The 17,001-nt window shown below is 42.2% G+C and overlaps 1 protein-coding gene across 1 annotated transcript in view; it reads right to left on the bottom strand.

Annotated features, from left to right (window-relative positions):
• LOC148525162 (kinesin-like protein KIF14) overlaps nt 1-17,001 on the bottom strand; it is a 95,895-nt gene that overhangs the window by 43,477 nt on the left and 35,417 nt on the right. The window contains exons 7-12 of the mRNA XM_088471089.1: nt 12,236-12,266; nt 7,529-7,636; nt 6,251-6,367; nt 3,370-3,497; nt 1,456-1,628; nt 1,172-1,319 (exon numbers count right to left, since the gene is read on the bottom strand). Coding sequence (XP_088327215.1) covers nt 1,172-1,319; nt 1,456-1,628; nt 3,370-3,497; nt 6,251-6,367; nt 7,529-7,636; nt 12,236-12,266 — 705 coding nt within the window. The remainder of the gene's footprint in view (nt 1-1,171; nt 1,320-1,455; nt 1,629-3,369; nt 3,498-6,250; nt 6,368-7,528; nt 7,637-12,235; nt 12,267-17,001) is intronic.

Here is a 17,001-nt window from a genome sequence, read left to right as displayed (position 1 = left end):
ATTGGTACCTTACATTTAGTACACATGAGCTGGAGAGGAAAGTCAGTCTCAGACATGATGGTAAGTATGTGACACTCACACCTATACGTATTGGTATAGTGTGAATAACACCCTGCACACCGCAAGGGTTTTGAGCAGAGCAAGATCAGGGACAGTAATAAGGCTGACAGTAGAAAGTGAAAGTACAGACAGCAGGCTAGCAGATTAGTCACATACAATGCAGAAGAAAAATCCCTGCACTGGTCCTCAGGCTGGTAGGACTTAGCGCTGCATACACTGACCTGTGACAAACAGAGGAGAGGTATGCTGGGGGACCCAGACCGCAATGCCACCGCTCACAGGCTTCCAGCAGCGTTCACCATGCTTCAAAGATTGCCACCGAGGAGCAGAGGATGAAGGAGGCCGGCCTGGGGGAGGAGCGCTGACACTCTATGGCCAATCAGACAGAGCAGAGAGGCTGTGTGCAGCAGGGGAGGCGCCGGCTGTGAGACAGGGAAAACGTGCTCCCCTGGCATGCATTTAACCCCTGGGACACCGCAGCACATGCCGCTCAGCAGCTGCCCGCTGTCCCAGGGGGTAGTGGAAGCGCAGGTTGGTCGCCTGGCTCCACGCTGCAGCCAGTCCCCAGGTAGCCCCCTGTCTGGGGACTCAGGACCAAGTGACCAGCGGGGACCCACCGCGGGACCCCGCTGCTTACCTGCTATCCCCTGGGATCCGGCCATGGTCCAAGACATCTGGGGGCACCGCTAGCCATGACCCCAGATGTCTACCAGCATCCCCAGATCAGTACCGGCGTTCTGGTACCGGCGGGGTGTAGGGGAGAAAGCATGGACGTCAGTACTGACTGTCCATGCTGTACTCCCAGATGTGCAGCCAGCGCTGCCTTTAAAAGAAACTTCAGGGGCTCTTCATAGCCCCCCTCTGCACAGTGCCTCCGACTCCGGCCAGGCACCGACTAAACAGATGCCTTGGCCCGGGGGCGGGGTATAGGAGAGGGACCCAGATGCATCCTGGGAGGCTGAAAACTAACTCTGTGGTGCCTGAAGACTGACGTCATCACCTATACCCCCAAGGTATCCTGTGGATACCCTATGGACCCTGAAGTAGAAATTGAGCCTTTGAATTGTCCAAACATCCCAATGGTTTGTGCGAGTGTATTATTCTTGCTTACTTCTGGGTCTCCATCAGCACCCTCTCCTGGGATAAAAGTCGTTCTCGCAAACAGCAAATCTCCTGCAAGCTGGACTCGTACACGGCCTGGTCCACACCCTGCACACACTGCTGAGCGGCTTTCAGCTTCGCAATCTCAGATTTCAGCTCTGAAAATAGTAAAGAGCATTAAAACAGTATGTATCCACATAGAATGACAAGGGGATAGTTACATTAACCATTATTCTGACAAAAAAATAAAATAAAACAAGAAACGTACAATTTAAATTGAAAGCAACCATGTACCTCTAATCAGAGCAGCATTTGAGTCTTCATTTACCCTGGCCACATTGATTATGTTCCGGGCCTGACTGGCATAACGCATAGTACTAAGACTCTCCTCTAGGTTCACAGACGAGGGGCTGATGGTGGCAATCATGGCAGTCTTGGAATTGCCACCTAAGCTTTCCTTCAGCAGCCTTAAGAAAAATTAAGGAAAACAAAAAACTTAATTCTAGAAACACAAATAGTAATTCCAGTGTACTTTTATTTTCCATTTTATTTTTTATTGTATGTAATTAGATCACTAAGGAGTCAGTCATGACCGCAGTAACTGAACCGGTCACAGGGCCCCTTTTGTTGTTCTACAGGCAGGGGAAATCACAATGGTTAAGGTGGAAGATGAAATATCCCCAAGAAGGGAGAGCTAGAGGAACATGCACAGCTTATAAACTAGTAACATAGGCTAGTTAAGAAAAGCAGCCACGGGGCAGTCTGGAGAGTTAGGTCACGTGCAGCAGATAAGGAAAGGTGCTCTCCACTTAGGATTTGAGAGGGATGGGCGTTTAATTACATTTTGGGTGGATCTTTGGGACTGTTGCTCTGCTGGTTCTTAAAGGGTTCTCGCCCATGCCACTTATCACACCCTCAGTTTTTTAATTTTCACCAGAGCACAGGGTCAGGTGGCCAGTTGATGTAGGCAAGACTTATACGACCCTTGGTATGCAACCTGCACCCACTGTATGCCTCAATTCCTTTGGTGGCACTTGGTTGCTTGGTCATGCCCCTATAACTAAGAACATGGAGGAGATTAAATGAAATGCCGTGACCACCATCACTCCACTGTTTTGCATCAGATATTTTGGGTGGTATTGTGAGACAGCAGAATATCTATCAATGCATATAGCTGAAGTTTATTTATTTATATATTTTTTTTAAAGGCACTGTATTATAATTTAAAGTACAATATAACAATGTTAAAAAAAGAAAATGAGATTAAAAAAGGGTCAGTGGTTACATGTAAGTACTTAAAGCTGGGTACACACTGAACTGTGTGTACCCAGCAATCCCCCCCCCTTAATTTACTTAAAACCTGGACTATTAGGGTGCCTTGAGGACAGTATGTGAACCACTGAATTAGATGATCCATTGCAAGACCACCCAATATGTCGGCACCTGCCACATCCCACCGCATGTGGCCAGCCACATCTTCAGGTTGAGTTGAATGTAGAGCCGACCAGACAATGCAGTTGACGACCCCACGGGAGCACGCACCACCCAAAAATAGCGGGTACACATTAGACTATTTTGAGGCTTTGACTTTCCAATCCGTTGGAATGGGGCAAAAATCGCTCAAAAAAAAAAAAAAAAAAACAGTCCAGTGTGTACCCAGCTTAAAGGGACATTGCTATGCCTCAGGGCTAGGCATTCTGTGGTACTCTAGATGCTGTGTAACTACACCTCCCAGTCTGCCCTACCACAGTTTTGCGGTTAGGGCATGCTTAAACTGTGGCAGGGCATGTTGTGACAGATTGCCTTCCCCCATAACTAATGGTTGAAATACACAAACCGATTGCTGGAACTACCACAACAGCTACAGCCATGTTAGGTAACCTAGCCCCCCACTCTGCTTTTCTGAGCTACAAGAGGTCATCTCAGGAGGGGTGCACCATAATCTCCTTATGGGCTGCATTCCACTGCTGCATAAACCAATGATTTCTTTACAGCGTGACTTCCTCCTAAACCACTGTGGATTCTTTCTAACTCCTGCAAACTGCTCACTAGTACAGCAGGAGCGAACCAGAAATAGATGTTGGAGATAACCAATTACTGTACTTTAAATGTAAAAAAAAAAAATTATTCACTACCAAGAGAACCCATGAATTCTGAGGTATGGCCCAAGTAAACATTGTACATGCGCAAGAGTGACAGGTGACATACCAAGTAAGCAGAGATTCTCTGTAGGGTATAAAATGTCTCCTCTGGATGTCCAATATCTCCGCAATCTCTGCAAGAGCAGATATCACTTTCCCCAAAGTAAGCAGTGATTTATTGATGCTGGCACCTTCCTGAAAGACAGTTTGGAAAAGATCAGCTTCTCATGGCGATGCTTGGAATAGAATTAATTTCTTTCAGATTTCTGGATTATCAGAATTAGCAAGAGGTGTTTGGGTCCATAGCCTGATACTCAGCCTAGAGAGTCTACAAGAATGAGAAGGTCTACAAACAAACCAAAAGCGGAATGATACCTTGATTCATCCACTGAAGTTATAGACCACAGTAGGAGGTCTATGATCTGGAATGCTATAGTGAGAAGTGTCCTTAGCGCTCTGCTCACAATTATGTCAAAATATCTACCTGTTCGACACAGCCCTTCCTTGCTCAACTAAACTTATATATTGCCTCTAAACCTTCAAATGTTCCCTGGAAAATCACCTCTTCGGACAGATTTATCAAATTACAAAACCACTTAAACTCACTAAACTATTCTACTAGCACGCCTGTAAACAGTTCACATGTGTAATTTCTACACACACACACCTGACAAAACCAATTTTGCAGTGGGGCTGGATTATACAGCCCACCAAGCACTATTACCCTTGTAATCTGGCAGGACCTATACACAATGTGCAATGCCTTTATCCTCCTATTAAACACCTGCCTCCTTATATAATGTAAACTTACCAGCAGGGTTCTCTTATCTCTGTTCCTAATTGTAATGTGCTACGCAATATGCTGGTGCTGTATGAATGTTAGGCAATAACTAAGTAGTGATAGCCTTACACTAATTTTTTTTCTTTCTTTTTTAAATTCCATACAAGTAATTCTAGCTTGAAATCTACTGCAATCGGCAACTATATCTGTGTTTACAGGTTCATAAAAATTCACAAGAGGCCAAAACATTTCACAGTTAAGTAAATTAAAATAATTACAGATTAACATAATAGAAAAAAAATATGTCTATTTCCTAATGTTTTTGTCACAGATGTTTCTCTTTCACTTAAATTAGATAGAAAAATTTAAATTGTGCACCCGGGAAAACAACCGGATGTACAGCTAGGGAAGAGCAGCCTCTGAAAATAGGATGGTTTCAGAGCTGTCTATACAATTCCATTTACTTTTGTTAAATTTAATTAAGGTTTTAATGTGAAATCCTCCCCAAGAGCAAAAAAGTTTTGATTCCAATTTAAAATGCAGCTGTCACCAAGTACTTACATTTTACTTCAATTAGATACATTTGCCACAAAGTAAATACCCAGAGGGAAGATCTGTGGAGGCAGCCACTAACCACTCAACGCAACAGGTGTCCTGCACTATACATGAACTTGTTTTAAGTGCTTTTTACGCATTCATGATTACATGCGTCGAAGACCTGCGTTCATGTACTCAGCTGCACTCCACACATTGACCTAAAATGGTCATGTTTAATGCATGAATATCATACATCCCCCATCAGTACTTACACTACAATTCCAATAATTTTTTGGTTGCAATCTGCGATCCTCATACATTGCAGATTTTGTTATACAATCATCTGCAAAATGCAGAATTGCCACAAACTTGCTGATGTATGGGGGCCACAACTCACCTCTCCTTTTACCTCAGCTGTGCCCTCTTTAGTTAGATTGTAAACTCTCATGAGCAGGACCTTTTTTTTCAGTTCTGCATTTATTTTGTTTACATTTTACTTACCGTGACACCCCGTCACAGTAATGCTGGGTACACACTGACAGATACATTGGGCAATAAATTAATCGGCCAATGTATCTGCTGTCTGTCAGCGTGTGCCCGTGATATGTCGGCGAATGTCGCCGTTCACAGACATATCACATTGGCTGTGCTGCATAGCCGATGGACAGATGTCTGCAGACATCTGTCCATATCTGCAGACGGACATATCTGTCAGTCTGCAGACCGCCCGCACACACACAGCTGCAGCCGCGAGGAGGGGGCAGGACACTCCTGACATGCCCCCCGGGACCCGAGGGCAAGAGCATATGATGGTCATTCATACACACTGAATGGCCTTCATCTGGAGATATATCTGTCAGGTGTGTACCCACCTTTAGTGCACTAGCACTGTATCTAGCCCGCAGGTACAGAACACTTTCTATGGTTGGGGAGATTTTGGGGGAACTGCTCAACAAGAAGGCTGATTGATGGGGCTTTACATGGGCACAAAGTGGCAGTCATCAGTGGCCCAGCACCCCCAGGAGGGAAATACAGATTGGGCATGGAGAATAGGCATGTGGACTTGTGTAGGGGGCATTCATGTCTGCTGCTGCTATTTACACAAGATTTATTTATTTTTTTTGTTTGCTGCTTGCTATGACTCCTTGTTTTGAGCAAGGATATTCTACTAACGATTCAGTAAATTTCTTTGTTGCATTGTTTTCTATTGAACGTACTTGCGAGTTAGTTTGATTAGTTATTGCTAATACTTTACTAATTTGCTAAACATTTGTAATCAGAAATAACTGTTGTGCGTTTGTGCCGCTGCTGTTGGTTACTTAATTTAGTCAGCCTTTGGCGTATGTTGGTGACCAATATTTTGAGCTGAACAAAAATTACTGGAAATGAATGCTATTGAGATTAATAGTACTGTAGGAAAATATAAAAAATTTGATTTTAGCTGTTTTTAGCAATTTTTTAAGATAGTACAGATCAAAACATGTGAGGGCAGTTTTGCAAAACCACAACACGAAAGTAGATCACGATCCAAAACACAGGGGTCAGCGCACATCTTTTAATATATAGCTTTTAAAATAGAATGGTTAGATGTTTAAGCACAGATAAGCTGGCAAACAAAATTGCTACTTACTTTCATTCTAATGCCACTGGTCTGTGCCGAGCTACAGCGTTCACTTCCTGCCAAGTCCACCAAGTTGACTCTGCTAGTTCTTGTGTGGTCATGAACTTCTCCTTCCAAAAGTTCAGTCTAGAAAACATCCACATAACCATTTATAATTTTTTTAAATTAAAAGTAATATGATCATGTTTGATAAATCAATAAAAGAAAGACAATCCAATGTCCAAAATAAAAGCTGCCACGGGAGGGGAGGTGGATGGCTAAGCTGTCTCGGGAACGGGGGGGTAATTTTTCATGTGTGGTGCCAGGGGAGGAGGGCTGCTGGCTATATTTGTGTGAAAGTAGTTAGAGAGTGTGTGTGTGTGTGTGTGTGTGTATAGGCTTTCAGTGTGTGTATGTATATGTATGTATATATATATATATATAAATATATATATATGTCTATCTGTCAGTGTGTGTGCGCTGAGAGTAGACGCAGGGGGCGGTGATGGTGTGCTCAGAGACAAGGCGTGGAAAACGATGGCGTGGCTGAGACAAGGCAGGGGGAGCTGATCATGTGATTGAGAGATGCAGGGGGAGCTTATCGCATGACAGTTGAAGCAGGGGGGGATGATGGTGTGGCTGAGAGTTGACACAGGGGAGGTGGAGTGCTGAGAGATGACACATGGGGGGCCATGATGGTGTGCAGAGAGAGGAGGTGGGGGGGAGGCGATGGTGTCACTGTCATATGATGTTCCTTGTTAATATTCCTAAACAAACAGGCATCTTCCGGATGATGTGACCTACATGAATATTGAATACAGACTGAAGCCACAGTCATCCCAGGGAAGGATATATTTCTTCAGAGGTTCCACATTGTGAGAAACCACTGTATAGGAAAGATGCATATGGAATGAAAAATTCCCAGAGTGACAAGAAATGGGTGACGTGTCATGTTCGCACACCCCATTTTCAGTAGCCATGACCCTTCCGGTATGTGACCATGCCCATTTTTTTGGCACATGCCTTCGGCGCGCAAAATATGTTTTGCTATATTGTGGGGGGGGGGGTCGCCAATCTTAAACTAGCCCTGAGCTCCGAAAACCCTAGTTACGCCACTGCGTAAACAGACAAACAGAACAGCATTGCCAATTCAACCAAATGCTTTTAACAATGGTTATATGGTAATGATACCACATGTCCCATTGCAAGACCCATTTGCATGCACTTTACTAGCGATAACATGGAATGAAATGCAAATGGAATTAAGCCTTACTTGCTCCAAAGGATAACATTAACATGTGATCTTACCATTGTTTGGGTTACAGATAGTATGAACACTGAATGTGACCGTGAGCTCTTGTCGTTCATTCCTGTGGCTGCCGTGGCTCTTTGTTTGTTGCCGAACTCTAGCCACGTCTGGAAGTACAGCACAAAAATCCAACACTAGTTTTTTTCATGATAAAGAGGAGCAAACACGGTATAAAATGTCCAAATATAAAGTCAAAACGCTTAAAAAACAAACAAACCAGGTAAAACACAATTCACACACATTGGGCATTTGAATGAGTTTGCCTTTCCAGGTTTAAAGCAATTTATGTTTGTACATATCACTATGTAAACTGTGGCAGAGAATTGCATACTGTAGGTTTTATTACATTTATTCTTTGAGAAATATTCTTTGGAAAAAGTGCATCCAGAGGGAGGCCTTAGTAAGTCATCAACGGGAGATGTATCAAAACTTGGAGAGGGGAAGTGTGTGTGGGGGGGGGGGGGGGAATAGCAGAATTTTGCTTTCACAATCAGCTTCTAGCTTTCCTTTATCGAGTCTATAAAAATGACTGAAGCCCATAATTTATGTGGCGTTATTTATTTTAGGTCTATATTTCATTCAAAGTTACTGCACAGCCGGGTTAGTCCAATGGTGTAGGCGAGTCATGCCCTTCGTTACAGAAATGTTCTCAGTAAGTGGATAGAGACTAGATTGATGGCTTGGGAGGGGACAGAACGGTGTTGCACAGCTCTAGTCAAAGTCACCACTAGTGGTTGGTGTTCTCCAAGAGCTGATTCAGTCGTTACCTTTAGCTGGTCAGTAATGGGGTGTACTGCGCAATCTTATTTAGTCCTGCTTCTACAGTTGTGTTTGTGAATTAGTGATTTAAGGGGCTATGGGGGGAGGTGTATCAAACCTCTTAAAGAGGACAATTCAAGAAGTTGCCCATAGCAACCAATTCATCTAGTACAGTCTGTAAACTGAGAGGTAGGAGATAATTGGTTGCTAAGGGCAGGGCCGTTGAGAGCCTGGCCGGGCCCGGGTAATGGAGGGGGCATGGCCTAATTGCGGGAGTCATGGTCACACCCTCTCTTGAAAAAAATAATTTGTTAGTTAGTCTTTCTGTAAGCCCCCCCCCAGCCCGGTGCTAAGCAGGGGGGGCGCGATCAGTATGATTGCTCCCCCCCACAGCCATAGGAGACTTCTCCGGCTGCTGCAGCAGCCGCGAGCAGTCTCACAGCAGCCCAGCACGAGTTGTGTGCTGAGCTGCTGTGGGGGAGGGGGGAGCGACGCCGGACCCGGGCCCCCACCGTGCTGCTCGAGCAAGCCCGGGCAAACTGTACCCGCTCCCCCCCTCTCGGCGCCCATGGCTAAGGGCAACTGCAAATATCTGTCCACTTTAGGTTTGATGCATCTCCCCCATCATTACTTCAGAGTACAGAATGTCATGTGAGGATTCAAAGAGCATAAAATGCTAAATATAACAGGAGTGGGAGCATGGCTTCTTTATGAAAGGAAATGGTAATGGTTCTAAAATGTGTTTATTAGGTCACAGAGTTGTGTTGGGGAACAAAAGTTAACATTTAAGCAAGAACCATAAGCTCGGATTGTGAGTTACACGCTTTCAGCATTGTTGCCGAGTCTTTGGATACAAAAGGGTTGTTAAAATATGATAAAGCCGCAGGAGAAGCAACGTGTAAATACATAGACTCCTCCTGTTGACTTCTGAGATCCACTGCTGCGTCAGTGAAAGCAGCTATCAGATCAATTGTGTAAACATCGGCCATCTCTAATAAGATTTATATATGAATATTTGTTTTTATTGGGACCCGAGATAACGCACATTTATTTTAATTGACAATTCATGATTAAGTTTCATTCAATGACAGTCTGATTTGAATACTTTACAGCTTGTGGAAGACAAAAATGTGTTACTGAAGATATCCGAAACACAAGCCAATGGATTTACAGCAAGGAACGCATATTTGAATTTAAAAAAAAAGCAGTTATGAAACACTTCAACAGAAGGTTGCCTTCTAAGTAGTCTTGTGCAAAAGATTCTGCACCTTTTTGGATCCACATATATTTGTAAATATACAGAACAGTGTAACCAGGGACAGTGCCAACCAAAATGTTTTTGGAAAAATGCATCAGACAAACCAGTATACTGTTCAAGTGACCAGTCTCCCAGCAGCTTAACCCGACCCCCCCACCGCTCTCCCCCTGCCACAGCATAACCCTAACCAACCCATCTGCAGCTTAACCCTAATGTCGACATTCTGAGAATGATAATATTTCAAATATTGATATTGAGAATGTTAACACAATGTTAACATTAACAGTCGGCATTGTGAATAACGAACGACTATATTCCATTGCGAGTAATGCACTACCATAACACCTGGTCTGTAATATCAGTGATTACACCATGGCAGCTAAATTTACAAAACAATTACTTCTAAGAAATACATTTGTGCTTTTAGCTATATTGTTATTCATTTATTTTTTTTAAAAATAGTCTAAATAGCAAAGCTATGTCAGACTTAAAGGCCTTATAGCAGTGTATTATGCCATTTGAGAAATAGAATTTTGCAGCGCTATCTATTTATACAGAAAAAGTACAAATACACCAGTGGATATACATTATTGAGACCTACTGATTCAGTAAGGCTGGAGGCATCTTACAAGAAGCATTGCAGATGAAGGAATATTTAGCTTCCCTGGCACACAAGGTGTTAAACTTGTTGCCGCAGGGACCTGTCATACAAGCTTTTTCCTCCTAGCTGTGAAACTTTTTAAAGAGTTCACCCTCCTTCCTCCCTGCAGCTGTGTGTGACGGTCAGTCCAATGCATTATGGGGTGCTGCTGTAGGGATGCCTGTGGCTACATTTTTTAGTAACTTGGGAGTCCTGGTTCGTGGCTGTCATTCAGCATAAAATGAAGAGTGTGAAGTTCAACAAAAGAGCAGGGGAACTTTTGATTGGTAACAGGATAATCAAAACCCTGTTCATTCAACACAATTTAATAAAAATGTGCACAAGCCATTGTATGATTCCTAAATTAATAATATAGTAAAAAGTTACAATACTGCAACCTCAAAATTATGTTCTGTGAAAGTGTGAACATGTGTCCTGTGGGATACTCTCCTCACTACTAACTGTTAGCTAAAGGACTAGTGAAGGCAGATTTGGTTTTGGTTGGCAGTGCCTCCAATCAGGTCTTTCAAAAGCCATGTGTAGAGAAAGTCTGCTGATGCCAGTCATGGGTTCACCTGCCCAGTAACATTTTGTAGGTATATAAAAGCCTGCCAAGACGGGGAGGTTTGAAAGAGGAGAGGGCCTGGCCTGTGAGCAGAATGATGGGTAGCAGAGCTATTTTAGAAGCTGAAAAACTGAAAGGTGAACCCAGAACCATCAACCTTCAAATGTGATTTAATGAGACTCTTGAGAAGGTTTCCAAGATTACTACAATCATAAAACATTATACAGACAGGCACTTGTCACAGCCGAATCCTGACTTGTGAATGATTTTGAGTGAAACTAAAATCTTTAGGAAATCCATCTAACTTATTTTTATATCCAGTAAAATATAAAATTTGGAAGACTCACTGAACAAGAAGTGAACATTTGGGATGTACCATGTTCCACAGTACTACAACAGGCTGCTGGCCTGGCAAGTTGCAGCCTTAAGGCATAACTCCCAACGGTCCAGAAATAGTGGTCTATGTACTAAGCCTTGGAAAGAGATAAAGTGGATGAGATAAAGTACCAATCAGCTCCTAACTCATTTTTCAAACAGCCTGTAAAGTGACAGTTATCAGCAAACTCCATCCACCTCTTTCCAAGGCTTAAGTACATAGACGTCATCAGTAGGACAAACTCGGTCCTGCTTCAGAGATACTAGGGCACAACCCTGATTATGCCAAAACTAATGCTAGAAGTTTCGCTTAAAGGGATTTCAGGACCCTAGATGCCTAACTATTATAGTACGAGGTATTTTAATGGTCATTGAAGCGAATGCCAGTGTGAACTTAAAAGCACACTATTACAGTCCACGGATAATTCATATTTAACATACAGCTAAGCTACATCCCTTGCATTCATATTCCTATTGTTTCATTCAAATGAATGGGGGAGGCAGAACCCAGCACACAAGATTTACACAATTATATTGCAAGCAAAGTATGTCACCACTTTCCTTAATGTTTTATGGTGCATACATGGTCAGATTTTTCTTCAGAGCTGAACGATAACTATTTTAAAAATAGTTTATATCTGAAGAAAATTCTGACATATCTGATATGTTTGAAAGATGAGCGTTCCCGATGGTCAGAGAACGATAGCTGACATCTGATGTGTTTGCAGTCAGTTTTGGACGATGTCAGTCATTTTAATGCAGTAAAAAATCGTTCATAGTTCAAATCGTTAAAATCGGTCAAATAGTTAAACAAATCGTTCATCTGACAAATCTGACCGTGTGTATGCACCATAAGTCAATATCATTCACCCCTCTTTAGGAACAATGTACTTGAGGTTTAACCTGTAATAGGTTTTTTAGGATAATTAAGAAAAAGTAATTTATATTCCCTATATAAATGGAGTTGCATAAAAAAAAAAAATCTGTTTCTGAACAGGAGACATTAGATGGGCCTTTCAATTGCAATCAGCAGAAATTTTTAGGGAAAAATCGCAGCATTGTATATGAGCAGCAGATGGCGCTAGTGACACAGGATCAGACAAACGTACCTTCACATCTGTGAACGAAGCAATCACATACCTGTGAGGATAAGAGGCAAAATTACTAGAAGGTAAAATAATAATTCTAGGACATCTGCTTAGTTGTATCGGACCAAGAGGGAAATAACGTAGTTGTCCCCTCCAGCAAAAACCTGCTGTTTTCTGTCCCCTGGCGCCAAGGCACCAACTGCTCCACTGTTTAGATGCCAATCCAATTGTAATGCCTGCAATCCACCTCGGGACCTGTTTATTTTAAACTTTATCAAGTATAGAGAAACAACTGTGTTACAAGAAGAAAAAAAAAAAAAAAAAAGAGCATCTGTTAAGAGGAGATTGTGTTTATCAGGTGGAGTGAACTGGAGGAACAGGCACAGAACACCAACATATATCAATGTAAAACATTGTATTACAAGGCACCTTATCACAGCTTTCTGTGATAAGTGGTATTAGGAGTCCCTAACTAAATGAGAAACTAGTTATTTTACCTTTGAGATTCACTTGCAAAGTGTCAATTTAAAACGTATTTTGTTATACACCAAATATACTAGGGCTTAATATCATCCCCACTATTATATGGATAATAGAAGTCACCAGAGCTCCACAAACATGACATCCTGCAGACAAGGTGCTTTAGGACAAAAATGTAAGATGGTAGGGATGGCACATCAACTATCGATGACTCGAAATCAATGCTTTATGTCAAATACTTTTTCCATTGACGGCAGATAGCCAGTGGTTCTCTGCCATCGATGGACAAGTGGGAGCCTTTCCTTTTCCCGGACAGGATGGAGCTTAGCCCCACCCCTGGTGCCCACTAAGCCACGCCCCTGTTTTTGATTGGCCTGCTGCCCACCGCAGCGGTGACCATCGAAGGGTGTAAGGCGATATATTTGTTAGAAATTGAATACACAAATTTTTCCTAATAAGGACTGAACTGGTAACATCCCAACTCAAACACCCGCAGAACTCAATTATATAGACTAGTGGTACCCAAACTGCCTCCGGGCATGTCCAGGGGTGCCTCAGGAGGAATTTTAGTCACTTATGCAAAACCACTGCTAATGGCTGCCAATCAAAAAATGTGGAAAAAAAACAAAGTCCAATCCGGTCAACCACAACATAACTGATCCTAAGGGTGACATAAGCACAATTTACTTAATTTTTGCTTAATTTCCTAAACTTGTGGCCTATGGGTGCTGTGGAATAAATGCCAATATACTCTAGGGCACTGTGATTTGAAAAAGTTTGGGAACCACTGATCTAGACATTTACAAATTTATGGGGTCTATATATCAAGCTATTTTTTCATAAAATTATGTAGAAACTGCAGTTTCTGCATAATTTTATGAATTATTGATATTTACTAATAGCACAGTGTAGGAAAGGTCACTGAAATTGCCAGCAGAGCGCTAATTAGCATTGCAGATCGTAGTCCCCATTATCATCAATGGGAACTACGATCGCAGACCTATGTACCAAACTCCAAATAGCAAAGCTTTTCAGAATTTGGCCTAGTTATTGTACCATCTTCAGATGGTATAAACTGCTTTAAGTCTATGGAGGCTTACCGGCAGGAAATGGATCTTCCGAACTCTCTCCAGCAGCCTCCGGCGGAGACTGACACTGTGCATATTCACAGTATCAGCTTACCCCTGTGAGACTTCTACAAAATGCTGGGAATATAACTCGCAGGGACAGTGTTTCCCTTTGTACATAGCAGGGACATTTACATTAAGAATGAAAATATCCACCGCGATATGGAACCTTATTGCGACAGTTCTGCTATTAATACCTGGTCCTCTTTATATGGCATAATGTACCTTCTGTAAATGACAAATATTAGAGGTTACTAATGACCTGCAGTGGCAAACGCAGGATTTCTAGATGGGGGGTTTCCAAATGCTTGATTTTAGAGTGAGTGTGGGCAGTCCATGAAGAGGGCATAATTAGCACATATCCAGCTTTAATATGCTTCATACAAAGTGCATTGTGTGTCATAATCCCAGCCTATACAGGACCAGCAATCACAGTAAGCCATTAGATGTTCCAGTATGGCCATCCTGCCTGAGCTGTATTTTTTTTTTTTCACTTGTGGGCACCATTTCAGAGCATTGGAGCAAGTCCAGGAATCTGGGGGTGCAGCAGAAGAACCTAGCATTGCCCTTAACATATATACACAGGTCTCCCTATGCACTGGATAGTGTATTGTACAGTATTAATTAACCCTATTGATGGTCTACAGCAGTGCATGTTTTCCAGATCTCTTAGTTGGTGCATAGGTGTTATTCATTAATGGCCAACATGATAAAATATCTACAGTTGGTGCTAATTATTTAATTCGTGATACTGAGACCCTGCGTTTGCCTATGACCTATACTCATGTTTTTATACAGGTCACAGAACTCTGGAGCGATTTGAAATACTGTATCTGTTATAATATAGAACACAAGCAATACATTTTCTGAAGTACAAAAGTAACCTAATATGTAGATCCAGATTTAGGCAAAATAGCACATACTCATTTACAGAGTCAGAATGACTGAGTTTATGACAATGACAGTTTAATCAAGTCCTTTCTCACCATCACCTGTTATCTTTGTTGCTGCTAAGAGCAACGCAAAGCTAATTGCTGCTGTCCCCGATGCTCTCGTTTGGACTGTAGAAATAGTTTAGCCTGAGGATGCGGCCTACATAAGACATGACATGCTGTTTCTAACAGGTGACATCCTTGGGCTCGGAAACTGCTGTATTTAGGTAGAACATTGCTCAGGGGAAGGACATCTAGTTGTCAGGAAATAGTGAAGTATGATTATTATACTGGTGGTCTATTCTCATTAGAACACAGTTGTCAAGGCAGCGATATCTACTGACTAATATCAGTCTTCGTACATGTGATTTTATTACTAAAAGGCTAGCCAAGATTATTGACGTTTATGGAGAGGTTGTAAGATATTAATGTTGAATTTATGCACAAAACAAGCGTTTCCTGGTGCAGATTGATATTAATAGCTTTGGATGGTTTACAATATGAAGCACTAAAATTTCTCCATTGCCCACACCTATATATTTTTTTTATAGAGTAGAAACACGCAAGTCAAGCATGTCACTGGAGCGACATTAAACCTCTAGGACTGTACATCCGCACTCAGCATGGACACGCAAGAGTTAAGCTGTTTGGGGGAGGGATTTTTGTCCTAGTGGTATGTTTTACAGGATTGGCTGGAGCCAATATGATGGATGGGCTTGCTTTGAGTTTGGGTTTAGTCTATGGTTCAGGCCTCTTTGTTCCTGTTTATTTGCCCTCCCTCCCTGCCTGTGGTTTTCTTCTATAGGGTTTTTAGTTTTCGGGTGTCAGCTTGTTTTCTTGGTGGCCGGTTCAGAACGGATGTTATTTGCGTTTTTATGGTTGGTTTTTACTGGGGGCAAGTCCAATTATGGCGGAGCTTAGGCGTGCATGTCAGCTCGTTCAAGGGTTACCACTAGGCCTGGTGGGCCCTTTGTCTTTGCCGTGGTTGGTCTGCTCTCAATTGGGTAAGGATGATGTGGGCAGATGGCAAAAACAACACTGGTATTGTCCCTGCAGGGGTTGGTCAGTTGGTCCTTCCCTTGGGAGTTGTTCAGGCACGGCTTGAGGCAGAAGGTCGCATCCCTGCTTGAGGGCAGCTGGCCCTGTGTTAAGTTATGGCTAAAAGTTAGCATTAGCTAGGCTGTTCTTTACCCCACCACCATACTTTAGTTAGAGTTTAAATCGTTAGGTGAAAATCCTTTCAATAAAAAACTGAACCATTTTCACCGCAATCTCAGTTGTCCATGTTTTTATTTCTTTAGATAAGTGGTGTGAATGAGCGTGGATGTACTGGGCGATCGAAAGTTTAGACTTTGCAGTTAGACATTAATGGTCTTGATAGGATATAATTAGCTCTACTTTTAATTGTTTAATATTTTGATATGTACCTGAATAAAAACTATTTAGGGGCAAATCTATTATCTACGTAGTCTGGATACCCCTGTATTTTGAAGAGGTGAGAGCAAGTTTTAAACAAATTCCAAACCATCAATTTGTTTAAGTACAAAAAAAAAAAAAGTGCCCAAAAAAAGAATCTGCTTAATTAACACTCGCTAATTGAATCCCTTACCGAGTACCTAGTATTCTATTACTGTGAGCACAGCCAACCGCCTCATAATAATCAGACAATGATGATTTCACAGAAATCTCAAATGGGGGTTACGATCTCAGCCCTATTTACTATACTCCAAAAAGCAAAGCTTTTCAGAGTTTATCCCCTGTAGTTTAAACCATCCTCAGATAGTGTAAACTGCTGTAAGCCTATGGAGGCTCCAGGGGCAGGAGAGAGATCTTTCAATCTCTCCCCCCTGCAAGTTCCCCTTGGTACATAACGAAGATCATTTTATTAAAAATTAAAATATCCCCTGCGAGATAAATAGATAATAATCGCGGCAGTACCACGATTATAAGTGAATAGACCCCTTAATAGAAGAAACATTAATCGAAACATGCTGCATTGTAGAAGTCCTTAGAATATTTTCTAACAAGATGGATCAGACAGAAAACCAGCACCGCTGCATCAATCACATACAGTGACGGCAGAAAATCACCATTTTGCTTTCTGTCAATCTCAAATGTATGATTGAATATATGCCTTTTTAAAGTTGGTTGATGAACAGTTGGGTAAAGTGTGGTGCTTTGTACGGAAACCGTGACCCAAGTCTTCTATGTGTGCATTAGCGCTGTGCTTACTCAGATAGAACAAACA

Source organism: Taudactylus pleione, unplaced genomic scaffold (assembly GCF_031769625.1).
Source record: "Taudactylus pleione unplaced genomic scaffold, aTauple2 ptg000110l, whole genome shotgun sequence".
Lineage (NCBI taxonomy): Eukaryota > Metazoa > Chordata > Amphibia > Anura > Myobatrachidae > Taudactylus > Taudactylus pleione.
The sequence above is the reverse complement of the archived record's forward strand: the minus strand, read 5'-3'. Positions and strand labels throughout refer to the sequence as shown.